The 26,695-nt window shown below is 47.9% G+C and overlaps 1 protein-coding gene across 1 annotated transcript in view; it reads left to right on the top strand.

Moving 5' to 3' along the window:
- Window positions 1-26,380, top strand: part of Slc6a5 (solute carrier family 6 member 5) — a 55,882-nt gene extending 29,502 nt beyond the window's left edge. The window contains 7 exon segments of the mRNA XM_013122862.3: window positions 307-431; window positions 4,462-4,574; window positions 5,387-5,518; window positions 7,254-7,353; window positions 14,413-14,513; window positions 18,878-19,045; window positions 21,847-26,380. Coding sequence (XP_012978316.2) covers window positions 307-431; window positions 4,462-4,574; window positions 5,387-5,518; window positions 7,254-7,353; window positions 14,413-14,513; window positions 18,878-19,045; window positions 21,847-22,002 — 895 coding nt within the window. The 3' untranslated portion in view covers window positions 22,003-26,380.
- Window positions 26,381-26,695: the final 315 nt, after the last annotated feature.

Raw genomic sequence — 26,695 nt, 5'->3', positions numbered from 1 at the left:
GGGGAGGAGGTGTTAGAGCTACTCTTTTATCTGTGGAAATCAGGAGGGCTAATTAGAATACAGTTAGACATTGTGCTGGTTTAGGAAAGTAACACTTGAGTTTTTAGGCATTTTGGATTGACAGGAAGGAACCTGTACTCAGGATTGCTTGCTTCGTTCCTTGTGAGTATCTACGCGGGCAGATGGCAAGTCCGCAGGTGAACACGCATGCTCATGGGTACACAGATGTGCAGCACACGTTTGTCCTTCCCCATCCTTTCTTGCCCGTGGAGTTCACCTAACCAAATTCTGGTCTCTTCCTTCCAGGGACACATTAATTGTAACCTGCACCAACAGTGCCACTAGCATCTTTGCTGGGTTCGTCATCTTCTCTGTCATCGGCTTCATGGCCAACGAACGCAAAGTCAACATTGAGAATGTGGCTGACCAAGGTACAGGGCCGTTGTCTCCTTGCTATGTCAGGAACTTGGATGGGTGGAAATGGGGTATTCAGGTGTGTTGGCAATGGCTGAGACAGGCTCCAGTGGGAAGCTCACAGCAGAGTCAGAGCTCCAGGCTGCATTGGTCAAGGCTGTACCTGTTAAACTTTCAGGCATGAGCAGGGGATTCATTAGGCAGCCCACAGCCCTGCAGCTGCTGCTGGTGGCTGCTGCAGATGACAGCGTTCACATGGGGCTCTCTAGAAACCCAGCACTGATGCTTAATGAGCTTGGGCTTGACTTCAGGGAGCCTTGTCCTTACGAAGCACTTTCCTAATTGTTAGGTCAAGCGTGTTCTCAAGGCTTTCTGCTTAGTTAGCACTGCAGACCTGCCGTCTTCTCCCCAGTGAGTGAGAAGGTTGGATGGTGGTGGGGGTGAAGTGTGGAATAAATGTTTACACTGCGCCCAAATGGTGCTAACATTGCATAGTGCTTTTGCGTTTGCAAAGAACTTTTCATTTCATTGCATTTAACTTACATTTCTAGGACAGCATTTGTGAGCCCAGGCCACCAAAGGTGGGAGGCTTGTCTGGCAGCGGACTTTCAAGTGGCTCCCAGTGGTTATCAGAATAGGAGAGCCAAATTCTAGAAGGTCACCTTTTGGAAGGGATGACCCAGTGTCTTCCTGCTCACCAGGGACAATTAATCACTGCTTTCACCTGTGTCAACACAGCCTCAAGGAGTTAATGCTCCGGCATATCCCAGAGGTGTCATTGCCTCTCTCTGGAGAGGGTGTGAGCCCCCAGAGATGTTGGTTCTGTCTCAGCGAGATGTGCAGTGCTTTCTCCTGGCTGAGAATTCTCCTGCTCCCTGGGAGGCAGGACATGCTGAGATGGCCTTACCCTCAGGCACCGAGCCACCCCTAGCTGTTCTGTAACCTCAATTTCTTCCAGCGGAGTCATTGAGGCCGATAGTTTCTGCTCCACTTTCTAGAATATCTGAGGCAGTTTGCTTTTTTTTTAAAACCCAGCTTATTGGGAATTAGTGGATGAAGTGACAAAAATAGTAATTGGGGACACACAGGCCACTTAAGTTCGCTGCTCTGAGCAGCCCCCCCAGGACAGCTGCTATCAACGCTCAGATAAAACTTCGATGTGAAAAGCAGCAGAAAACTTGCAGCAATGTCTCTCTGAAATCCCCTTCTCTGTAGTTGTTCACTCCCGCCATTTTACAGGAAGGGGATCTTATCTGACTCAGGCCCAGGAGCAGTGGGGCTCATCCCCAGGAAGGGACCACAAGTTTGAGACCTTGTCCCAGGCCCCATGTGTGAACTCCTCTATGCTCTTCTCAAAAAAATTTAGATAGGATATATTTTTATTGTTTCTTTATCTTTTGAAATTATAATTTCCTCCCATATACACCTCCTTTCTCTATTTCAAATTTATGGCCTCTTTTCATTCATCACTGTTGTATGTATCTATGTACACACACACACACACACACACACACACACACACACACACACACACACACACACACACACGTATTCCTAAATGTAATCTGCTGGGTCTGCGTAAATGTTTCTTGAATGCGTGTTTTCAGCACAGACGTTTGGTACTGGATAGCCAGTTGATGTGCTCTTCCCTGGGGAAGTGTATTTCTCCTGCTCTCAGCATTCCTTAGTTACTTGTAGGTTTTTTTTTTTTTTTTTTTTTTTTGCATAGGGTTGAAGCCTCATGATCTTTCCCCTGTCTTCTTTAGCATGTCTGTTGTCCATGTTCGGCTCACGTTCAGGCAGTCATGTTGGTGGGACTTTATTTGTTCTTCCAAAGTGTCTCCCTCCCTTACCCGAAGGAGGCTCTGCAGGATGTGTGGGGTCGATTTCCCTGTGGTCTTGATGAGCGGTGTCAGCATATCCACGTGTGGGACAGCTGCTGATCCAAACACTGACCACTATGTTATGATTGTTAGAAATGGCATCATAATAAAGCTAACTGATCGCAGTGACCGCTGCCTTCTCAGGGAGGTGTGTCCGTCAAAACTGTCAAACCCCCTCCAAAATAGCAACACCCCAAAGGACAAGAATGGTGTTCGAGCACCACAGTGAAGTCCTCTGGTGGTGACCATCCCAGGACCTTTGTGTCAACTTCCTGGGCTGCCTTTCTGGGTCGGTCTTTGAGACCGTTTTAACTGTAGTTTAATATAGATTTTTCTTTTATGATTCATGCAAGGAGCGTTTGAAGGCTGGCTCTGTAGTCTGTTCAATACATGTATAGGATAGGGGATATCTCAGGACTTTGAGGTTTTATAGTTTACATATCCTGGGACCCTATGCAACATTCGCAAATGTCTTTTTTTTTTAAAGATTTATTTATTTATTATGAATACAACATCCTGCCTCCATGTATGTCTGCACGCCAGAAGAGGGCACCAGATCTCATTATGGATGGTTGTGAGCCACCATGTGGGTGCTGGGAATTGAACTCAGGACCTCTGGAAGAGCAGTCGGTGCTCTTAACCTCTGAGCCATCTCTCCAGCCGCTCGCAAATGTCTTAGATAGAGTTTCTATTACTGTGAAGAGACAGCGTGACCACAGCAACTCTTATAAAGTAAAACATGATCTCGCCGGGCGTTGGTGGCGCACACCTTTAATCCCAGCACTCGGGAGGCAGAGGCAGGTGGATCTCTGTGAGTTCGAGGCCAGGCTGGACTGACAACCTCCAAAACAGAGAAACCCTGTCTCGTAAAACCAAAAAAAAAAAAAAAAAAAAAAGTAAAACATGTAATTGGCATGGCTCACTTACAGTTCAGAGGTTTAGTTCATTATTATCATGTTGGGAGAGCAAGGAAGCACGCAGGCAGACATGGTGCTGGAGCTGAGGCTGAGAGTCCTTACATCTTGATCCAAAGGCAACAGGAAGTGATCTGAGACACTGGGTGTGGCTTGAGCATATGTAAGACCCCCCCCCCAAAGCCAACCTCCACAGTGGCATACTTCCTCCAATAAGACCAAACCTACTCCAACAAGGCCACACCTCCTAATAGTGCTGCTCCCTTCGGGGGCCATTTTCTTTCAAACCACCACAGGAACCAACAATCCAGTAGATTCCAGTTTTAAAAAGTTCTGTTGTGTGGGCTGGAGCAACGGCTCAGCGGTTAAGAACACTTGCTCTTTCAGAGAACCAGAGTTCCATTCCCAGTACCAAGATCAGGCAGCTCACAACTGCCTGTAACCCAGCGCCAGGGGAGCTGATGCCTTCTTTAGGATGCCCCGGGCACCTGTGTGCAGAGAATACTCAAGATCTGCAGCTCCCACCCAACGCCGTGGGGCTCTTAGGAAGCCATTGCCTCCAGCCTCTGCTTTCTAATGTCAGTAACTTTCTGTGAAGGCTGCTTTTCTCCTTGCTGTGACAAACCACCCGGAGATAACAGCTAGAAGGATGAAGGGTTTATCTGGCTCACAGTTTGAGGGAATGCATTCCCCGTGGTGGGGAAGGTAGGGGACAGGTCTTGGCTGCATCTGGTCACATGGCCTTTGCAGTCAGGAAGCAGAGAGAGACATACTCAGCTCACTTTCTTTCGCTGTCCAGCCTAGGACCTCCAGCCACATGGATGGTGCTACCCATGTCAGTTGGCCCAGTATAAGGACTATTTCACAGACATGCCCGGAGGATTGTTCCCTGGGTGACTTTAGACCCTGTCAAGGTGACAGATTGATCATCACATTGTCCCGTTTCATTCCAGTTGTGAGAAACAAAACTGTCTCCGGACACTGCCAGGTACCCCTCAGGGCTCAGTATCAACAACTCTACCAGAAGGTGATAATTATCTTCGCCTCCAGGTCCTCAAATAAAAGAACGTAGTTTCTTAGTTTTTGCTTGGGAGGTAGCATGGTCTAATTAGCGGAGATGAGCACAAATAGCAGGCAGCGGGAAGAACCCTATGATACTTCGGGATCTCAGTGGAGAGAAGGCCTGTGGGCTCTGGGGAGAGGGACTTTGAGCTGGGCCTGTCTGACACCATCTCTCTCGTTTCTTCCAGGGCCAGGCATTGCGTTTGTGGTCTACCCGGAAGCCTTAACCAGGCTGCCTCTCTCTCCGTTCTGGGCCATCATCTTTTTCCTGATGCTTCTCACCCTTGGACTTGACACTATGGTGAGTCCAAGTCCCGCCCATCCCTGCCCCACACACCCTTTAAAGACTCTTTCCGAGATCCTAGATCCAGCCTGCAAGCGACACTTAGGCTATGCGTTTACATGGAGCTTTCTCCTGAGTAGTGTTGTGTCGGTAAGGCACCTGTCTAGAGCCGCAGTAGCTTTGTGTATATTTTTTTTAAAAGATAAGATCTTAGTATGTAGCTGAGGATGGCCTCGAACTCTTCAGCCTCCTCCTCCTTCAGACAAACGATGTGAAGGAGCTTTCCTCTCTCCTCCATTCCCTCTTTTTGTATTCTGTGCCAAGCTTTAGCCCGTGCCCTCCCCTCGTTGGCATCATTTTGCAGAGGCGAATTCTACGGGATAGCATAAGGAATGATAATATGAAGTCAATTTTAGGAAAATTGCCGCGAGGCTGAACCCACTACAAATCATGCTGACAGGTGCTCAGAGTTTAGTCACTGGGTGCAAAGAGGGGTTTTTTCCTCAAGTAGGAGATCAAATGGCAGATAACCAGAGGAGAGGAATTTACATCTCATGAATACAAAATGAAGCTAAAATGGCCTGATGGATGATTGTGCACTCTCCAGGGGCTGGAAGGTAGATTTTTCTGAAGCTCATACTCCGCTTGAGTTCTCCTGACTTGGTGTGTTGGCATCCAGTAAGGCCATTTAGGTCCATAGAAGGGATGGCACCCTGAAAACAGACTGAACCCAAGCACAGCTTTCCCTATGACACCACAAAGGACTTTGCTGGGAGGTTTCTGAGGGGGGACAGTTGAACTCAAATGCTTTTGTCCTGGTACTGGTTCAGTTTGCCACCATCGAGACCATTGTGACCTCCATCTCCGATGAGTTCCCCAAGTACCTGCGCACACACAAGCCTGTATTCACCCTGGGCTGCTGTATCTGCTTCTTCATTATGGGCTTCCCAATGATCACACAGGTGAGAGCCCACTGTGGGTGGCCGGGTATGGCGGGGGGTGTATGACGACTATCCAATGGCCTGCTGTGATTATGGGTCGACTGGGCCATGTGCGATGCTGTCTGTCATCGCTAGGGTGAGGGTCTGCAGCCACAGGCCGGATGTGGGGCAGCCGGAGGTCCTGTGATGGCTGTCATCCTCATTTCTCAGACCTCACAGCCAGAGCCAAATCACTGCCATTTCCGTAATGGCACACGTTCAGTAATATTTCTGACCACACAGGGAAATATGTCATCTTGGCTCCTAGCAAGGCCACTGAAACTCTTCCTAATTGAGATGTAGTCCTCTTGAGCCAACAAGACAGGTGTGCCCTACTTAAAGAAAACAGGAAACAGGATCATCCAGATTTATCCATCAGTCAAATTTCCAAGATATTTCTTGTCATATGTAAACACAGTTTTTCTTACTCCTGAATAGGTTGACAAATTGCATAGTAACACTTAGGACATGCAGTGGTCTCTGTGACCTTGAACACTTCACTCCTCTGGGCCTTAGTTCTTAAATCTATAAAGTGATGGAGTGGAATGAGGTGGTCTCCAAGCCTCATTGGTAGCAGGGAGACTTAAAGCACAAGGCAGAGAGTGGGGGGGGGGAGGAGGGTCACCAGAAAGTGTGAAGAAAGCCCAGCTTATTAGTTAGGCACCCCTAGAGAAACAGAACTGATAGGAATGATCTTTTGTTGTTGTTGTTGTTTTTTGTTTTTGCTTTTGTTTTGTTTTTTCAAGACAGGGTTTCTCTGTGGCTTTGGAGGCCGTCCTGGAACTTGCTCTTGTAGACCAGGCTGGTCTCGAACTAATGGAGATCTGCCTGCCTCTGCCTCCCGAGTGCTGGGATTAAAGGCGTGCGCCACTGTCACCCGGCCAGAATTGATAGGAATTATCTTATGCTGCATGGCCAGAGAGTAGTCCACAACAGCTGTCTCACACCTGAGGAGCTTGGAACCCATGGGTTGTCTAGTCCATGAGGCTCTGTGCCTCACGCAGGCTAGTTGGTGCTGAAGACCTGGAGGGTTCCTGGAGAGCCTCTGGTCCTCAGTTCACCTTGGGCACCTGGGAAGGCTACCTCTTAAATGAGCTAAGACGTCCATGGCAACAAGGCCGATTAACTCTGAGCAGAGAGGGAAGGCCAAGCTGACAAAGGGTGAATACTCTTCCCTCTCCTGTGACCTTTTACAACTGAGTTCCTCCCAGAGGGTGCCAGCCACATTTAGGGTGGGTCTTCCCAAGTGAGTTGAGGCAATCAAGAAAATTCCACAATGAGGCTCCCTGCTTAGGTGGTTCCAAACTAAATTCACATCCATAGCTAAAGGTCACGTGAGGGTCAATAAAGTGCATCTCCTTGAGTAGAAGTCGTCGTTGACAGCTCGCAGCGGACACAAGGCAGGCGGCTGCTTTCACGGCTCTGTCAGAGTCAGAGGTTGACCTTTAACTTGGAAACATAGAAGCTATTAAATCAGCTTTTTCCCCCCTTATGTGTGCTTGCCTTATTGATCACTTGAGAGGCCATTGAGGGATGTTTGTTAACCTGGCCGGGTCTCTACTTTACACACCTAGCCAAGGTGTAGGTTCCTGTTGTGACGCAGGGAGGACTTTCGACTCCTGTCTGCACCTGCTGCCCTCAGGAGGGAGGAGAAGGTGGGAGATTGAACCCGGCCAATGGATCCTATGTGATGGTGGCTCTCGCTCTCTCTTTCTAGGGTGGAATCTACATGTTTCAGCTCGTGGACACCTATGCTGCCTCCTACGCCCTCGTCATCATCGCCATATTTGAGCTTGTTGGCATCTCCTATGTGTATGGTAAGGGAACACTCTGCCTGTTACCAAGGGAGAAGCGGAGTGCGTGGCAGGCCTTCCTGGCAAGCATGTTCACCGTACTTAGCGGATTTCAATGTCTCTATTTCTGAGCTTGCCTCAGGATCACTGTGGTGAAACTGAATTAGAAACCAAAAGTGATTGGTGGTGAGACTTAGCCCTGGGTATGGTCTGGCAGAGTTAATGCCTGTGGCCAGTGACCAGAGGGAGGACTCCTTTTTGGTGTGGCATTATTCTTGGTCTTGGTACTGTCAAGCACCCATGTGCCTGAGGTGAAAGGTGGCTCTCCCCAGCCCCAGGGTACCAAAGGTCACCTGATCACAGAGCCTTCCGATCCAGGGAGCTTGTCATACAGTATCCAAGTCCCAGATTTTCCCAGCAAAGAAACTTCAAGTTCCCTAACGGTTTACTCTTTCTGCCATTACCATGGCAACCTGTATCCCATCCACAGTAGAGCTATTATCAAGGACAGCAGGATGGCAGCCACCAGATGCCATCTCTGCCCTTTGTGCATAAGTCTTTGTCCTGGAGGCCACACCAGGGGCCATCCTGGTCACTCTGCTTAGCTTGGTCCAGGCACTGCTGACTCCTTTGTGTCTAGACATCTCAGAATGGTTACTGGAGGAGGCCAGATAGCAAGTATGGGGGGGGGTTCAGTGAGCTAATTGTGTTGCAGTTCCCCTAAGAGAGCAACTTGTCCTAAGCGAAAAGTAAAGGAAATGCATTGCCTGGGTATAGGCTGCAGGTGCCCTAGACTATGTGGGGAGGTCGGAGCTATCTGCAGGGCCATGTCCTCCAGACTCAGGGAAAGCACTCCCCTACTTCTGTGTGCCCTTTGGACAAATGTCTTGATTCTTGAGTGATTGTTAGTTTCCTGCTGACAGTTATGGAAATCCACAGTTTCTGGATTTCCTGGTAATTTCACTAAATAAAAGAGAAGTAAAATAGGTCAGAGAATCAGGATAGAAAATGGAAATCTTAGCCGGGCATTGGAGGTGCACGCCTTTAATCCCAGCACTCGGGAGGCAGAGGCAGGCGGATCTCTGTGAGTTCGAGGCCAGCCTGGTCTACAGAGCGAGTTCCAGGACAGCCTCCAAAATGAAAGAGAGAAACCCTGTCTCGAATAACCAAAAAAGAACAAAAGAAAGAAAATGGAAATCTTTCATGTAAAATCCGGGCACCCTAGAAACAGGAAGAGGCTACAATTGTTAAATAGGAAAAGTCAAATCACATGTATTGTGTGTGAGTGTGTGTGTGTGTGTGTGTGTGTGTGTGTGTGTCTGAGTGTGCGCATGTGCACCAGTGCAGTGACCATGGTGGTGAGAAGAGAGTGTCAGTCCCCCTGGGCCTGGAGTCACAGGCAGTTGTGAGCCACCTGCCGGGTGCTGGGAGTCAAACCCTGGTTCTCTCTAAAAGCTGCATGTGCTTAACCGCAGAGACATCTCTCCAGCCCTGCAATTACTTTTGGATGGGAGTTGCAAGTGAAGCTCTGTAAGACTAGAGGTCATCTCATCACTGCAGGGAGAGTGAAGCTCCTGGCAAGAGGAGTGAGCTGCATCTGCAGCCCATCTGCAACCAGGCCCAAGTGCAGAGAGTTGCTCCCTTCACCTGTTTCCCAGCCGTCCACAAAAGGCACATTTGCCAAGTGCTTCCTTGTAAACCAAACCTGTGCAGTGAGGTCTGAAAGCAGCGAAACCAGACACCTTTTAATGTGCCTAATTCTAGAAGCTAAATTATCTCCCCCAGACCCCAAGCAAGTCTGGCAGTAGATCTCTTGGTTGAGAAGGAATAAGTGAAGTCCTTGGGCTATGCTAATTTCCCCAGGGACAGGAAATCCCTTAGTCCCTAAGGAATGGTGTGGGATACCCTTTCAGAATCAGACAGAGACTGATGGAACCCAGGCTGGATTTGGAATTAGATCTGCTGGAGGTTTAAGAAGTAAATCAATTGGAGAGATGGTTCAGTGGTTAGGAGCACCACACAGAGCACACAACTGCCTGTATTTCCAGTCTCAGGGAATCCAATACCTTCTTCTGGCCTCTGGTCACCAGGCATGCACAGGATGTGCATACACATGTAAGTAAAACACATAAAAATAAAAGTGTGTGTGTGCGCGCGTGTGCATGCATGCGTGTGTGTGTGTGTGTGTGTGTGTGTGTGTGTGTGTGTGTGTGTGTAAACTGGGGTCTTGAGACATGACTGGAGTTTGCTTTCCAGTACCTACAATTGCCTAAAACCCCAACAGGGTCTTCTGTCTTCTGTGAACACTGTAATCAGGCGCGTGCACACAACAGCTGGACACACACGCATGCACTTAATTAAAAAATGTAAGAAACCTAACAAAAAGCAAGTCTCAACCTCTCTTTCTCTCTCCCTCCTTTCCTCTTCCCTTCCTCCTCCTCCTCCTCGTCTCCCTTCTTCCTTCTCTCACTTCCTCACCATAAAAGCACAGGTGGGTATTGGGCGGGACCAGCAGGAGGTGGGAGGAAAAGAGAGGATGATAGGTGAATGTGAGCAAACTGCCACAATATATGTCTGTCTGTCTGTCTGTCTGTGTCTATCTGTCTGTCTGTCTATCTATCTATCTATCTATCTCAGAATACCATAATGAGAGTCATTATTTTGAATGCTAACAAAAAAATCACAAAGAAGTAAATTGAGGGAGAAATGATTAATATTAATCGCTAGTGATGAAAAGAGAAGCCCGCACAGATGCACAAACCACATCCCTTAGAACAGAACAGTGTGTTCTTTCTGAGATGGTGAGGTCCCAAATCCATGAACCTGCAAGAGACAGCTGAACACAGGCCTGGGAAGAATGGAAATGAACCTGGTCGATTTGGTGCCTGACTGCAGAGTCGAGAGAGCAAGGGAGTGAGCTGCAGAGACTAGAACTTTCCAATTCACTTTAACGGTCTCTACGTTCCAGAGGAAGCATCCAGACATCTGCTATATGATGGGGGATGATTCTGGACTTTATTATCAGACTAAGTGAGCTGGCTGACATTCTTCCATTAGTATACCTCAGAGGCTGAGCTCCACAAACAGGGTAAGATGGTCAGCCCTAAGCCTAGCTTCCCTGCTGTGAGCTCTTCTGCTGTTTAGAGAGAACAGAGAGTGTGAGTAGCCAGGGAAACCAAGAAAATGACATCTTAGAGATGAAAGAAATGAGTGTGGAGACCAAGGGAGTTCAGCTGAGTTCCAGCCAAGATGGAAACCCGGTAGGAGAGGGTTTAGCTTTCAGAGATGGGCGTCCCTGCTATCCAGGCTGGAATGACTGGGACAGTTGCCCACGGCTTCTCTCTGACTGGAGACACAATTTGTGGGACTTCATACAAAATGAAAATGTGAACTTTTGTTGAAGTTTGGTGCAGAATTTCAAGGCAGTGGGTGGAGAGCATTACAACAGGTGCAGGCTCCCCCCACCCCCCAGAGCATAGGGTCCTGTTCTCCTGGTGGCCCTTGATCACAACTCTTGAAGTTAGGTTCAGACAAAGGGCAGGGGCGTGGTCTGTGAACCAGAAGCCCAGAGTCAGTTGAAGGAAGCCCCGCATCTTCTTGCTGAGTCTAGGATAGCAGAAGTGGGTTTGCACCTTTACACTTTTTGTGTCTGTCCCCACCCCTCCCCTTTCCTGCTAGTTGACTGAGCAGCAGCTGCTTGGCTTCCTTTTACACGTTGCTCCTCCATGTTCAAGGTCATCTAGAGGACAGTTCTCCTAAGCATGCTCACATCTCTATGAACAGTGTCTTCATGATTCAAGCCCTGAAGGCAAGATGGATTTTTGATCAGCACCAAGGATAGCACCAGCAGGAGGAACCATATGTGCAAGGGTGTGAAGTGCAGGGGACCATTGGCAGCGAGGGACTTAGGTGTGAAGGGCTGGGCCAGGGAGGTTGTTGGTGGCTCCTTGCTGGTGCCCCTGGAATGTGTCCCCAGGGCTAGCCTATGAAGCTGGCAGAAGAGAGAACTACAGGGCCTTCAGCTCTCTGAGGCAGAGACTGGGCCTCTGGGTTCCATCTGTGAGATGCTGATACAAGCGTGACTGGCCAGGGTCTAATCTTGCCATTGCATGTTCAGAACTGAGGCTGCTCCAAACTGAGCTCCCACATCCAGCCTCCCCATGGCTTCAGGGCCGGTTCTGTCCCTGAGCTCCTTGGCCACACCCCTTTCTTCCCAGAGGAAGCTACTGCTCTCCTCAGGGCTAATCTCAACCCTGCTAAGCCTGTGTTTGTCTCTCAGGGATGGAGTAGAGGAGAGGAAGAGTTTGGTGACGGGACTGATGCTGACACCAGAAGTTTCTATAATCAATATCCTTTCTTTCCTTCACCTCTCTCCTCCTTTCATCGTTGACTGTCTGGCTGGAAACCCCCTTTCAGCATCTTGGTATAGTTTTGATGTCGCTTACTTTGATTTCTGTTTCCTTTGTTATTCCGAGTTATTCGGAGATCCCTCACTGGAAGGGAACAAAAGAGACACGCCCAAAGTTGGCAAGACCTGTGTTTAGGGTGTTGCGTTCCTGCTTGTACACCTACGGGAGTGGCCTGGAGTCCTTTTGCCCCATGGAGGGACCTCTTTGGATAGGCCTCAGGAGTTCATTGTCTCGGCACCCTCAGTAGGTGATGGTCACCCACTGAGCTGCAGTCAGAACTGGGGTTTGGTCCTTGGGTCCCAGCTCCTTGTTCTATGCTCTATGTTACCGTATTTATGGAAGGTCACCATCACACTTGTTAAGTAGACCAGGAACCCAGATGCCCCCTGAGAAACAGTTGGGTGACTTGAGGGAAGTTGCTTTTCCTTTCCTAGCTGCTGTTTAGCAAATAGCCCAAGCTCAACTCTGCTGGCTCTCATCACAGGGCTGGAGGTTTCCTGAAGGGACTGACTGGCCTTCGTCTCAACTGGGCGGGAATAGATGCACGTGTTAGAGTTGAGCTGAGGGTCGTAATGATGTCAGGAACTGTTATTTGCATGGTAGTGAGTAGAGGGGACCTCCTTTTTGCATAAACTGTATAATTCTCAAGGACTGTGGGTATGACTCAGTGGTAGTCATGACTCAGTGGTAGTCATGACTCAGTGGTAGTCTTGACTCAGTGGTAGTCTTGACTCAGTGGTAGTGTGACTCAGTGGTAGTCTTGACTCAGTGGTAGCCTTGACTCAGTGGTAGTGACTCAGTAGTAGTGTGACTCAGTGGTAGTGTGACTCAGTGGTAGTGTTTGCCTAGCATCCATGAGGCCTTGAGTTCCATCTCCAGTCACAAACACAAACATGAAATAAACTTGCGATATAATATACATGTAAGAGTACATACATCCATGTACACGTGCATACATATATATTCACACACGAGAGAGAGATAGACAGACAGAGATAGACAGAAACAGAGACAGAGAGGGAAAGAGAGGTTTTCACTATGTTGTCCTGGCTGGCTTGGAATTCACTATGGCTGACCTTGAACTCATGGTGATTCTCCTGCATCTGTCCCCTGAGTACTGGGAGTACAGGTGTGAGCCACCACATCTGGCTAGAATGTCTATTTTATTAAATTATAAACTTGTTTCTATGTTTATGCTGCATATCCTTATGGGGTTCAAATGACACTGTCAAGATACGTGTACAATGCAATGCAATCAGACTAGCTAACAAAGTGATTACCTTTGATATCCCTCAGGGTTTATTCCAACAGAAACATCATAGCCTTTGTCCAGTATAACCCTATCTGCACTCCTTGGCCTCTAGAAACTACCATTCTGCTCTTTGTGTCCACAACTATTTTTTTTAAGGAGTTCACATATAAGGGAGATTATGTGGCCTCTTTCTCTGTCTGGCTTACTTTACACAACGTTGTCCCCTCCAGGTTCATTTGTGTGGTCGAGTATGACACAGCTTATGTATGTGTGCATGTGTTCATGTGTGTATGGTTATGTGTATGCATATGTGTGCATGTATATTTTGTGTGTTTGTATGTGCTAGTGTGCGTGGATGTGTCTGTGACCTCTTCTTCATTCATCTTCGGTAGACTTGGCGATTGTGAATAGTGTCATGAGTCAGATGTCTTCCGAGTCAGATGTCTTCACAGCTCCGTTCCACATCCCTTGGCTGTATGCTCATAGTGGGAGTCCTGGTTCTCTGTTAACCTCCATTCCTTGATTTTTTGAGGAATCTCTAGGTTTCCCATGATGGTCATACTATTTTGTGGTGCTGTCACCAGGACATTAGGGCTCCCTTGTCTCTCTGGGGAACCCATCTTGAACACACTGGGATGGGGTTTTGGACATTCCTAACGCAGAGACTTGCATTCAGGAAGCTACCAGGTCCCCTTTGCATATTGATTCCCCCAGTTCTGACGGGGACCACTTACGATACAAGTGACTTTCCTTCCAGTCAGTGTTCCAGCCCCACTTTGACACTAAGAGGTTACCAGGAGGGCGGCTGTGTGGGGCCGCATGAAGAACTGCCTCCTTTGCAGTTGATTTTAGCGAAGCTGGGGAGTGGCCAGGAAGACAAGTCATTCATTCCAGCGGAGTGTGACGGACACTGGGAGTTTACATTGGTTTCCCCTGTAGCCATCACCGTGCACCAAGCAGAGCTGTGTGGATGTAATGGAAATGCTCTTGAGAGGGCGGGAGACAAATCTAGCCCACACAAACTCGCTAGGTACTGGGCCTTGCATAACTCAGTATCTTGGTTTACCAAGGCCTTTTTTCTTCTGCTGAACTTGTCAAAAGCATACCAGGCCACCTCCTAAAGCAGCCATATGCATGCACGAGCCACTGCCAAGACTTCCGGAACTAAGCTTTGGAGACACTGCCGTGGCAGCTTTGAGCCTCACCGAAGAGAGTGTTTAGTAACTATTTCAACATTCAGTTAGCCCCAGTATCCCTGGCAGTGAGTCATCTGTCTGATGGTTTCCTGGGCAGTAGGGGTTACGTTGACTTCAGTTGGGTCCTACCTTAGCCAAGGTTCTTGAGTGACGGGGGCCCTGGTGTCTGCCTCTTCCTGCCCCTGCCCGCTGCCCCTCACACACGGCCTCTGTTGTCTCTTTGCAGGCTTGCAGAGGTTCTGCGAAGACATCGAGATGATGATTGGATTCCAGCCCAATATCTTCTGGAAAGTCTGCTGGGCGTTTGTCACCCCGACCATCTTAACCGTAAGGGCTGAGAGCCTCCTCTCACAGACACCGACGTGCATGCAGTCAGTGTCTTACCTTCGAACGAACACGTGTGCCTCCCCGTGAGCCTGGGGAGCCGGTGGGGTGGGCATTGCTCTTGTCTTCTGAGTGGGTAAACTGAGAAAGATGAAGTGACTTGTGTACAGGTACCCCGCTGGTCAGGGGCGGAGCTGGGACTGATTGACAGACACCAGTGCCTCTGTGTAGAGCGTGCACATTAGATCCATCTGCCTTGTGTGTTAGCAGGTAGCAGTCCACAATTGTGCAAACCATACATCCACCCTGGCTCCGATTCTGCTTGGGTGACCGTCCCGTCAGGCTGGCACAATTATCTCTGCCTTACAGAAGGGAATGCCCCTATTTCCTTCTCAGGTGCCGTAGTAACAACCCAGGGGACAAAATTGTGTTCACATACAATTTTAGGGTGTGGTTCTTCCTAGCGAGAAGTCACAGTGGGAGGAGCCTGAAGCAGAAGCCTCCACCCACAGTCAAGGGTAGAGAGAAATGAAGGCACCCATGCTTGCTAGTGTCCAGCTAGCTTTCCACTTTCCAGAAAAGTGCTTATTTTGCTGTTTCTGCTATTTCCTTTTGAGTGTGCATGCGCGCATGTGTGTGTCTGTGTGTGTGTGTGTGTGTGTGTGTGTGTGTGTGTGTGTAGGTGCATGTGGGTGTCTGCAGAGTCCAGAAGATGGCATTGGATCCCCTGGAGCTGGAGTTACATACAGGTGGCTGTAAGCTGGAAACAAAACTTGTCCTCTATAAAAGCAGCAAGTTCTCTTAGGCCTTTGCTTCATCTTTCCAGCCCCTGATCTCTATAATGTGAGACCCTCCCACCTAGGGAATGATGCTACCCACAGTGACCCCTCGTCAGTTAACCTAAGCATGACAAGACCCAATCGGCCCACCTGATCCTTCACTGAGACTCTAGGTGGCATCGAGTTAACAATTAAAACTAAATATCACTGCCAGGCAATGGGGGGAGGGGAGGGCGATATGCCTTTAATCCCAGCACCCAGGATGCAGAGACAGAGGCAGGTGGATCTCTGTGAGTTCAAGGCCAGCCTGGTCTACAGAGTGAGTTCCAGGACAGCCAGAGCAGTTACAAAGAGAAACCCCGTCTTGGGAAGAAAAAAATAACACCGCCACCACCACCACCACCAAAATATCACAGGCAAAGTCAACCTGGAGTTATGTGACGGACCTAGCATTGAGTGTACTGTAGTTGGCAACAGTCTGGATTTGAACCCACATGTTCTGGCTCCCAACCACCACACAACATATCTGCTCTACAACTAATGTAGCTTCAATCAGGCTTTCACTGTTGATTTTATTGCTTTGAGAACCATTTTTTTTCACATTTAAGTGTGATGGTGGTGTTTTGAGTTCTAAGGAACAGAGCCATACATGTGCCCACGATCTGTACAGGGGCTTAGTCATCCCCATTGTTGCGCCAGAAGCTGAACAGTGTGGCCTCGCTCTCGTCTCCAAGCAAATTCATTAGCAGAGATTTTTGTCTTTCCCGTCTTCTGAGGCTTTCTTTCTTCCTCTAGCTTTTGGGAGCCCTCCTTGGGCAAGCCCGAAGGAAGTTGTTTGTAATTCCTATTTGTCCCAGCAGGTGGCAGTAGAAACCAGATAAAGAGCCCACTTTTCACTACCAAACACCAGCCTCTCTTAAGATGCAGGTGCAATGAAAATACATGTTTTCTTCATTTGTTTGCCTTCTTCCCCCTTTCTGGGAGTGTGTTTTAATCAGACCATGTATTTCTGAAACACCTGAGGCTTAGACAGAAAAATCCATTCTGCAGCCTTTGTTTTCTGTGTTGACGCTAATGGCTTACCCACATCTATTCCGACGGTCTGAGAAAGTCCCACAGGAGTTTGGGCTCGACAACCAGGAGGTATTAAAGACAGATGCTCAGAGCTGAAGTATGTGGGGAGCTGGCCTTAGCTTGTGCTAGCAAATCTTGTCCCTGCTGGCCTTTGATCCACAACGTCTCCGCTCCTCACGGTTTATTCTCAGCTGAGTTAATGTTAGAATTAGCTCCAGATTCTGCCCTCCTTTCCCTGTAGTCCCAGAAGAATGTCAGAATTTTGCCGTGTTTTGTGGAATCAGGCCACATGGCCATCCTCCCTCTGCTGCAGTGCGGAGGTGTGCTTGAGGCCGGTCCTTCACCAGTGTTGTTGTTGAAATTTCCACCCGTGCTATCTCCCTGTGCACTGAGGCTCAGAGAGGGTAAGGACCTTGCTCTAGGCCACAAGGCCATGGAGCCGAAACATTGTCTCTGAGGTGGGGTGGGCTTCAAGCCCAACCTCTGTATTCTGACAGTCTAGGCTCTCATCCTCAGGTGGAGAACAGCCAGTTTGGGTTAAAATAGTTCCGTCTTCGGAATCAAGAAGAAGGGATTCCAAGAACTTTTCTTTTATGTTTGTTCCTGGGTTCCTCAACTTTGCTGTGATTTTCTAGCCTGAGACTGTCTTGAGGTAGATTTTCTGTGTTGTTTGGAGCAAGAGATGTGGTCAGCTCTGTTATCACCAACCAGCGGTCTCCTGGGTCTGCTTTGGTAGCTGTCAGTCAAGGGCAGGGATGGGCATGACTTGGTGACTAAGTCCCCCATCTCTTTTGGCAAAACCTACCTAAGCCAAGGCTTTCATTAAAGCTGACTTGGCGGAGGGAAATTTATGGCAAGCAACCAGCTTGTGTCCAAAAGTCTGACGTGATATTTGCACAAGTGGAAATGGGTGTCGAAGGTCTCAGCCCTGCCATTGACCTTCTGTAGCATAGATACCTTTGAAGTCTTGGTCTAGGGTAAGATTATGGGTTTAAATTACTTCAGGGCCTCCGAAATTAAAAAAAAACCCATCACTCTTCTACGTGCCGTTGTGGATTTATGGGGCCATAAATATCCTCATGCAATTATCATATGCATAGTCTGATCACGTTACTTGAGTAAGGAACACACACAAGCGGATGCATTGCTATTTATATAATAAACGAAGCAGAGCAGTGCGCCATAGTGACATCGGGCCATACTTCCAGTAGACTGGTTAATAAAGCTTAATGACTCCAGCGGCAAATCTTTGAAAGAGGGGCTGATGCAGACCTCATTCTCCGTGGGAGCCTTATCTTCAGGCTCACATTGCTTTGAATCAACACATGAATTATTGTTACGTTGGAAGAGTCCCTTGTCCTGGCGGCAGCCTGGGTGCTGCAGACGCCTTGTGCTTGTGTAGGGTTTCCAATGCTCCAAGACGCTCCCGCCTGTTATTTTCACTAAGGTAATTCCATCTGGTCACTTTGTGGCTCCGCAGCTCGAGGTAGGAAGAGAGAGGTAGATCTGGGGAAAGGACTTATGTAGACAATTCCAGGCTGATGCTGCCACAGGCAGGAAGAACTTACAGAACCACCATTGTCTTGGGAAATGGTGCCTACAGGCTGGACTGGGGCTGTCTGGAGCCTGGTTTCCTATAAAGGTGCCCCTGTCTTCAGCACATGCCTTCCCTTGGCCATCATCAGCTGTCCAGACAAGTCTTTGGATGGATCTTAGGCCTGTTTCCAGTCGAAGTATGGTTTGATAGCAGATAATGGGCAAAACCCAAATCATGACCTTTTAAAACATGAGGAAGGACTCTGTGTAAATGCCGGGTCTCTGTGCCCAGAAAGCCCCGGCACCATATGCATGGTGTGAAATATGTCCATTTTTGTAGCTGAGAAGTCTGGGAGGCCCCCCAACTCATGAGCAGTAGAGCCAGGTCTGTGAACTCACTGGTGATGATGCGGTTTGCCTGGAGTCAGGGAGAGGCCTGCACATCTTCACTCCACCATGGCTTCTAGATCGTTCACCTCTGGGGGACCATTTTGGGTCTCACACAGTCAACTTCAGAGGCAACTCCTCTATGTGGGCCGTCCCTTGTTCAAGGACAAAGCCAAGTGGGATTCAATGAAAAAGATTGAAATGTATAAATTTAACACATCTTTCCCCCATTATAACGAAGGCTTAATTATCAATGGTAGTTCAGACAATCTCTTCAGAACTCCCAGCCTCCCCTCTCCTAGCTGTCCCTGTCAGTCACTGTGCTGTTTCTCTTGGTGTGGCCTCTCCGTGTGTAGACACATACCCACACCCGCCGACTTCCTGCGGGACGGGCAAACACGGGAGCAGTAGCTGAGTGTATGTATGCCGCCCTCATCTCCTTTCTCTTCAACTAGAAAATCCCTTTTCAGATGGACAGGAGTACATATACACAAGACGAGGCAATAAAAAGTGAAAACACGGAGCGCATGTGTGTTGAGCGAATGAACGATCCACATCATCGCCCTAACGTATCTTTCTCTTCTCTCCCAGTTTATCCTTTGCTTCAGCTTTTACCAGTGGGAGCCCATGACCTATGGCTCTTACCGCTACCCTAACTGGTCCATGGTGCTTGGATGGTTGATGCTCGCCTGCTCTGTTATCTGGATCCCGATTATGTTTGTGATAAAAATGTATCTGGCTCCGGGCAGATTTATTGAGGTAATTCTTCTGGCTCCTTTTCGCCTGCTAGCCTCTCCCGAGGGAGAGATCCTAAAAACTCCGTGCATTAAAAACAAAAGTTTCAGTAAACGTATTCAAGAAGGATGCTGGGTGAGTAAGCGATTACAGTTGCCGCCGATTCCATTAAACCCATTTTATTATGTATTATTCCTGTAACAGAGGATCCCAGCCGATCGTCAGACTGAGCTATTGTGGTGCTATTCCTCACTGTGCTGGCAGCCCCAGGATGATCCAAATGTCTCCTCTTCCCTAGAGTTTCCTTCCCTCCTCCTTGGGCTGCTGTGTACATCTTGGAGTTCATTATTTAACCACACATAGGGTTCCTCCTTTCTTAGTGTTCCGCTACATACAAGCCTCCTCCGTCCCAAATGCTTATTGCCATTAAACTTGAAGTCACCACTGCCCCCTGTTATTCCTGGGTTAAGAATGGCTGAAGAGCCAAGCTGATTAAAAATATGATGACTCTCAGGGTGTAATATATGCCTTCCAGGACGTGTCTAGAGTAAGGGGAGACTGGCTTTTCTTTACCAACTGTCATAGTTAGGTTTCTGTTGCGCCAATAAAACCACCAGCAAAAGCAAGTTGGGGAGGGAAGGGCTTATTTCATCTCAGTATTCCCAGGTTACTAGGTCTCTGTCCGTCGCCGACGGAGGTCAGGACAGGAGCTCGCGGCAGGAACCTAGAGATAGGAGCAGATGCAGAGGCCACGGAAGAGTGCTGCTTACCGCTTGCTCCTTGGGGGTGGCTCGCGAAGTTTGTTTTCTTATATAACTCAAGACCATCTTCCCCGGGGTGGCACTGTTACAGTGGACTGGACCCCCCACATTAATCATTAATCAGGACAGTGTCCCAAGACTTGCCTACATGCCTGTCTGATGGAGGAGAGAATTCCTCAGGTGGCATTTCCAGCCAGTCCCTATCTGAACCCATTTACTCTTGCCCTGAAAATGGCCCCTACCTTTTCCACAGAGTGGATGCCAATGAAGAACCAACCCTGCTTTCGTTACTTATGAGAAGTTGTTCGAGCACACCTGTAACTCTAGCCCTTGGGAAGTAGAAGCAGGAGCAGAACTCCTTGATCAGGAGTTCAAGGCCATCCTTAGCTGTATAGTGAACTTCAGTCTAGTCTGGGCTGTGTGTGAGACCCTGTGAGAATGAATGGACTCTGCCTCCAGCCTGAGAGAATTTGGACCACATCAGTGCTGGATCAGGTGTCTGATCCAAAGGCGTCTGGGAGCTTGTTATAAATACAGACAGTTGGGTTCCCATGACTGCATGGAGCTGCACAAAACCGGATTCTTGGCCCCGGGGTCTTCCAGTGATTTAGATGCATGCTCAAGTTCGGGAAGCGTCTAGACCTATGGTTCTCATCCCTCCTGATGCTGAGAACCTTTAATACAGCCCCTCATGTTGTGGTGACCCCAACCAGAAAATTATGTTCATTGTTTCATAACTGTTATTGTGTTACTGTTATGATTCATTATGTAAACTTTTTTTTTTTTGGAACTAGGGGTTTGCCAAAGGGATTGCAAACCACAGGCTGATGTAGCCGAGCACCTGTTTAGTGGGGGGGGGGGGAAGAATGACTGTGTGGTCTGTTCTTGGGTAGCTAGACCCATATGAGGAAAAGGCAGGGGGGGGGAGGAGCAGTGGGGGGTGAGCGCGTGACTAGCACACACCACAAATGGCCACTTGGGGTGGATCAGCAGGCGGCCTTTGTTTTCACTGACCTCCAAATGAAGGGGAATCCTCACGTCAAAGTTTGCATTCTGGTTCGCATCCATTATCCTCCTCTGGCATAAATCAACTCTGGCCCCTAACCGCACCCAGGGTGCCATTCCTCATAGCTACCTCCCCGAAAGAGGACCCAGGAACCTCTTTCCCCTAACAGAATCTGCTACCGTTGTTGCAGCCCGGAACTCTCTAGATTGATGGGTTGGCTGTGCAAATTTATTATGGTTAATTTGGGACACAAAGGTTGCAAGCCGATGATTAAGGGGAGATTAAACTAACAGCTACGAGCACCAGATTCCCTTTAATAGGTAATAAACATATAATTATTCCCTCTTATATAGTAAGAAATAAGTTTTATTTTTCTAGCTATTTCTGTCAGATTTTATTTTCTATAAAACTTCAATTGAAAGACTAGAGACAACCTTTTTTTTTTTTTTAACTTACCCGTATGAACCTGCATTGCTGAACCAAGTCAGAAACATATACTTTTGTCAACGGATAATTAAAATCTTTGTTCATGCTTGGTGATGTATCTTCAGGGTTGACTTTTTCTCTTTGCCATTTATAAACTTTTGGGGAATACGCTAAACAAAATCCAATTATTTTGATGTAGCAGCCCACCATGGAGGACTACAGAGCAAATGTAATTGAGCCCATGACTTTTGCTGTTTGGGAGCGGAACTAGAAGCCTATGGGTTCTCTTCACTTGGTAGGGGAGATGTGTAATTACAATCTGCCCTTTGTCCTCTGCTAGTCTCGTTAAAGGCAAATCTGAAGCAGTCACAATGTTGCATTCAGGGTGATGTAAATAACTTCAAGTGAAACAAACTGAGTCTTGATTTTTCTCCCCTTGGCCTGGCTGATGAATGCTGGCTAGTATTCCTGGTGGTCTCCCTGGTTGCAGGAACTTCCTGGCTCCAGCGAGGGGTCCGGATCAGTGGTCCCTAGCCTTTTGGAGATGGCCAGGGGTGCCATAGTGGAGGAAGGGGTAGTCCTGTTGTAACTATGTGTGCCTTTGACTTTTTTTTTTTTTTTTTTTTTTGCAGAGGCTGAAGTTGGTGTGCTCGCCACAGCCAGACTGGGGCCCATTCTTAGCTCAGCATCGCGGGGAGCGTTACAAGAATATGGTTGACCCCTTGGGAACCTCGTCCCTGGGACTCAAACTGCCAGTGAAGGATTTGGAACTGGGCACCCAATGCTAGTCCAGCAGTGTGGATGGTCCTGTATTACTCCTGGTTTTCCTCTCTGAACTCCCTCCCAATTTTCTTCTTTCTCCCCACACCCCGCTTCACAGCCATGCATGAGAGTGTTCCATAGAAAAGTAGGACATAGTGTGTGTCTGTCGCATGCTGTAGTGAGAGTCACACAGGCCACTGAAAGTGCCGTCTGCCTGTGTCTGTGCGTGCTATCAGTGTCTGGAAGCATTGGTCTCCCGATCAGGTGCTCCATCCATCCTGCGGGGGTGGCTTGGCCAGGTGGGAGCCGGCAGGTGCGTGGCTTGGCAGTAGAGACGTTATGATGTGTGCTCTCATTGCTGGAAGGAGTTATGAGGGCACGAGGAGAACGCAGACTTTCAGGACGGCTGATTTGGACTCATCAACACTGCCCCGCTGAGCTGGGGCAACGCCAGCGATCTCATTCAGAAGCCTAAAGCTCAGATCATGTGCAATTAGGCGGGTGGCGGTGCTGGAGATTGTTCTAGATGCAGACAAGGTCCATAGGTGGATTTGGGTACAGCTGGGTGGTTTGGTTTGCACAACCGTTCCTTTATTTTGATCAAACATTCCATGCATTCGGATGCCTCATCTCTCCATGCTGTGGATCTGAAGGGACTGTCTATTTTTTTCCCTCAGTCCGTCTGTCTTCCTTTTTCTCCTCCTCTTCCTGCTTCCTCCTTCTCCTCTTCCTCCTCCTCCCTCTTCATAATAACCACATCTGGGAGTTAATTCTTTGGGTCTTTTCTTCCGCCCTGTGCACAAGAAGCCATGCTTTGATCTGCATCTCAGCGTTTGTAGCACTGTTCTGTCTTCCATGATGTCTTCAGCACCATGGTTCAGTGTCATGATATGCTGTCTCTCGGCCTCCAAATCTCTTTCTATAAGTTGTAGATACCTTGTCTTTCAACCTCTGGGAAAATGAGACTTACCCCAGCTCTGTCTATATATTATATACATATGGGACATAAACTCTTAAAAGGCACTTTCTCAATTTTTACTCCTTTTTAAGTAGCAGTAAATAAATGCCAATTGTGACCATAGGAAAATCAGACAAATTAAGAGATTGGTAGAAAACAACCACATTATTACTCATTCCTGGGGTTGTACAACTTAGGCCACTGTATTTCTAGAACTTTCTGATAAAAACAGCCTAGCTAGGTGGTGAGTAAGCCAATTAAGACCATAGCTCTTAAGCTTGCGATTATCCAGTTCAGTTTCTGGAACTCCCTATCTGCAGTGTTCATTGTCACTGCCCCCCAGTGAGAATAAGCCACCCGTCTGCAGAGCCTGACCAGGCCGCAACTGTTATTTATAGTGTCTCCCAAACAGGCATGTATGAAACTCTTAAACCGTGGTGTGTGCTCACTCAGTATGTACACATAGCATGTAGTGGTGTTTCTGCCCTTACAAATATCTGATGAGGCACCACAAAGATGGCGAGTTTAGAATAGCATAGTCTGGGCTTTTTTTTTCTTTCCTCTTACTGTATTAATATTTCAACCTAAAATCATTCCCTGTAGGGGAGACTAGTTCAATCATATTCTTATTAGTTTGCCTTCATATAACAGGGTCTCAGGCAAAGTTTTCAGTTCAAATCTTGTAAATTGATGTGACATTTTCATCCTGTATGACGGCAGTGTCGCCCAACCACGGATTGTAACACATTCTTTTAAAAAAGATGACTCCATTTGTGTAAAATGTCTGAAGTCATCATCCCGGACGTTCCCTTTTCTAGGGTAAGTGCTCATGTCACCTTCCAACAATGATGGGTACTTGGGTTTTACCACGACACGTCTTAAGGGACCATGGTGGGTTTTGAATTCCTGGCTTTCATGTCTTTGCTGGCATGGTTGGCTCTCCCTCTTCCATCTTCTCTTTTCTCCCAATTTCCCAAAAGTAGGTCTTGCTAGACTGTCACATAGGTGGAGGCTCGGCTTCCCCTATTTTAGGAAGATGAGCTGTGGGTCCAGTTGTCTCCTATCTGCTGTTCGTGTGTTTCCCCAATACCAATGAGCGGCCCCATTCCTGCTGCAGTCCCACAGGGTGGTGTGAAGACTTTGGCGGTGTGCATGAACAAAGATGTTGGAAACTCCCTATACCCCCACCAGTTTGCAGGTTAAGAAAAGCACAGGGCCGGTCTTAGCGCACATGGGATCCGTGCTTGCGTTGGGATGAATGGCTTCTGGCTTCCTGTCTCCTTTGGGCTGGGATTGGGACTGGTGCTGGGTGCCAAACCAATTTCTGCTTATTTTGCCTCTGTGATTAAAGGAAGGGAGTGGGGAGGCCGTGGGCACTGCCAGATGTGAACCGAGAGCTGGCTTACTGGAGACTTCATCAACTAGGGTGTTTGCAACTGGGGCAGCTACAGCTGTGTCTAGAACCATGCGTTAAAGAGACACCTTGCAGCTGCCCTGAGTACTTGCCCGTTTTGTTGCTGTTGCTCTGTTTCTCTTTCTCTAGTTTTGTATAAAAACTGCTCAGAAGGACAAAATAACACAAAAAGGTTCCGGGCTGACTTGGACACAGCTGCATTTGACATTTAGTTTTGCCTACATTCATTGCCATGATCAACTTCAAGACCTGGCAGGGAGGGGTGGTGTCTGAGTAGCCTCCGTTCGTGGTGTATCTCAGCAGTAAGCCTCCCGAGGACATGGTTGGGATACTGAGAGTTGACATATGTCCAGCGAGGTGGATTGTTTCCATGCTGCTAAAACGCACACTCGATTGGAAGGGGAAAAAAATGAATGAATAAACAGAAATGAAAGCACTGTCATAATTGCCACCTGAGATTCTCCCTAGACACTGAAGGAGAAGCAAATGTTGCTTAGGAAAAACCTTGGTTCCCTGTGTGGATTGGTGGGGAGTTTTCCATCTGTGAGGTGATTTCATACCAACCAACAAACTCATTCAGAAAAAAACAAGCCATATGTGAAAAATAGCAACCCCTTAATATTCTTAAAACAAAAAGCACCATGTATTTATTAACTATCAGTGTTGTGGTTTCTCATGCAAACCTTTGTGTAATTGTCTTGCTCACTAGAAACTTCTAATCTCCTTCAGGCTGTGTTTGCTGTGAACAAATGTGTCCGATTCTGGTCTTTTGTGGTAGTTGCTTTTATCTGCCCCTGTGTATTTCTTTCTTGCATGAATAGCTGCGGTCAGTGCAAAATCCTGATGACTTTGACGTCTTTTGAATTTTTTGACGTGTCTTTAATTTGTGAGAGTTGCAATTGACGCGTACTTCAGGGAGCAGCACTTTAGGAAGAGTTGAACACAAGCACTTTTGGTTGGACGAGACTCGGGTTTCTCTACGCTGTCGCTGCACTGAGAGGGTCAGGGTTTTGTTTCTCCTCTGTTACCTGTATGCGCGCGCGACTCATTGCTTCTCAGTTCCTTTCGGTCAGCATGGGCTTCCCACGCCTTAAGCCGGCACTTTACCCTTCATCTCCTTGACCGTGGGTCATTGTCCTCTTCCCAGAGGCCAGCACAGTAACCGCTGGTGGATGCGCAACAGCAGGGTCATCCTGCTCGTGGTGTTTGGATTTGGATTCCGTACGTGCTTCTCTGAGGCACTGACAAGGGCGAGGGCGTTCCATATGGTAGGTTTGACATGCACAGAGGCAGAGGCCAGCAAGCCTGTTTCCCCTGTCTCCCGATGAGTGGTATGCAGGACTGGCCTGAGGTTTGGGAGTGAGACCTTCCTGACTTTCTCTCATTTAGCTGTGCTGGCGTAGAAGGGACCACTGTGAAGTGTGGTCTTGGCATAGGTTGATGTAAACTGCCTGCCAAGAAAGGATTTTGGGTGGGTGTCACCGCCCTTGAGAAGCAAGCTGAAGTTTGATTAGCTTCTAAGGAGGACGCCTTCAGGTAACCGGATGCCTTACAGGTGTGTCCTACCATGGGGTGATGTTTAGGCGTCAGCTGGGAACTGCTGTGTCTGTCATGTGTCCTTGTTCTTTTGCACTTTATCACGGACCTGTCAAGGAGTAGGTTACTTACTAAACTGCGTGCTTGGATAATGTTCTGGATGCAAGCATCTCATGTGGGCACTGTTGTTCATGAGTAAAGATGTTTCTAGTCAGGTCCTTATATTTTTTCATCAATTGTACATGAAGAAAATATATACTATGTTACAAAATGATGCATCATATATATCTATCGTATAGAGTGCTTATTATATATTGCGCATTATTCATTTAAGAAGTCATTACTCTTGAGGCCCTACCTCAAATTTTGTATTTATGTGTACAAATGCAATTTATTGTATTATATATTTGCCTACTACATACTGTTATAAAGTAGAGTTTATCCTAATAATGTACGAGTCCTTGAAAACCCTAAATAAATGTCAGTGTTTAAAGCAGACTGGTTGTCATTGTGTCTGTTACAAACCCATCAATACCACATGTCTTCTTTAACAAATGGGCTTCAGGTGCGCCCAGGGTGGGTCTGTTTTATTGGGAGAAGCCTGGCACAGCTGGGAAAACGACTCTCCTGGAAAAATGAGGCATCATTGTGTTGTGTAGAAACAAAGATCAATTGAATTGCTGTATTTGCAGCCATCAGAACCCATCATTGAACACTGAATTATTAATAGCCCTCAAGGAGGGAGGGAGGGAAGGAGGGAGGGAGGGAGGGAGGGAGAGAGAGAGAGAGAGAGAGAGAGAATGAAGCTGAG

Source organism: Mesocricetus auratus, unplaced genomic scaffold, assembly GCF_017639785.1.
Source record: "Mesocricetus auratus isolate SY011 unplaced genomic scaffold, BCM_Maur_2.0 Super-Scaffold_100030, whole genome shotgun sequence".
Taxonomy (NCBI): Eukaryota; Metazoa; Chordata; class Mammalia; order Rodentia; family Cricetidae; genus Mesocricetus; species Mesocricetus auratus.
Note: the sequence above shows the minus strand (reverse complement) of the source record. Positions and strands in the feature narration are given on the sequence as shown.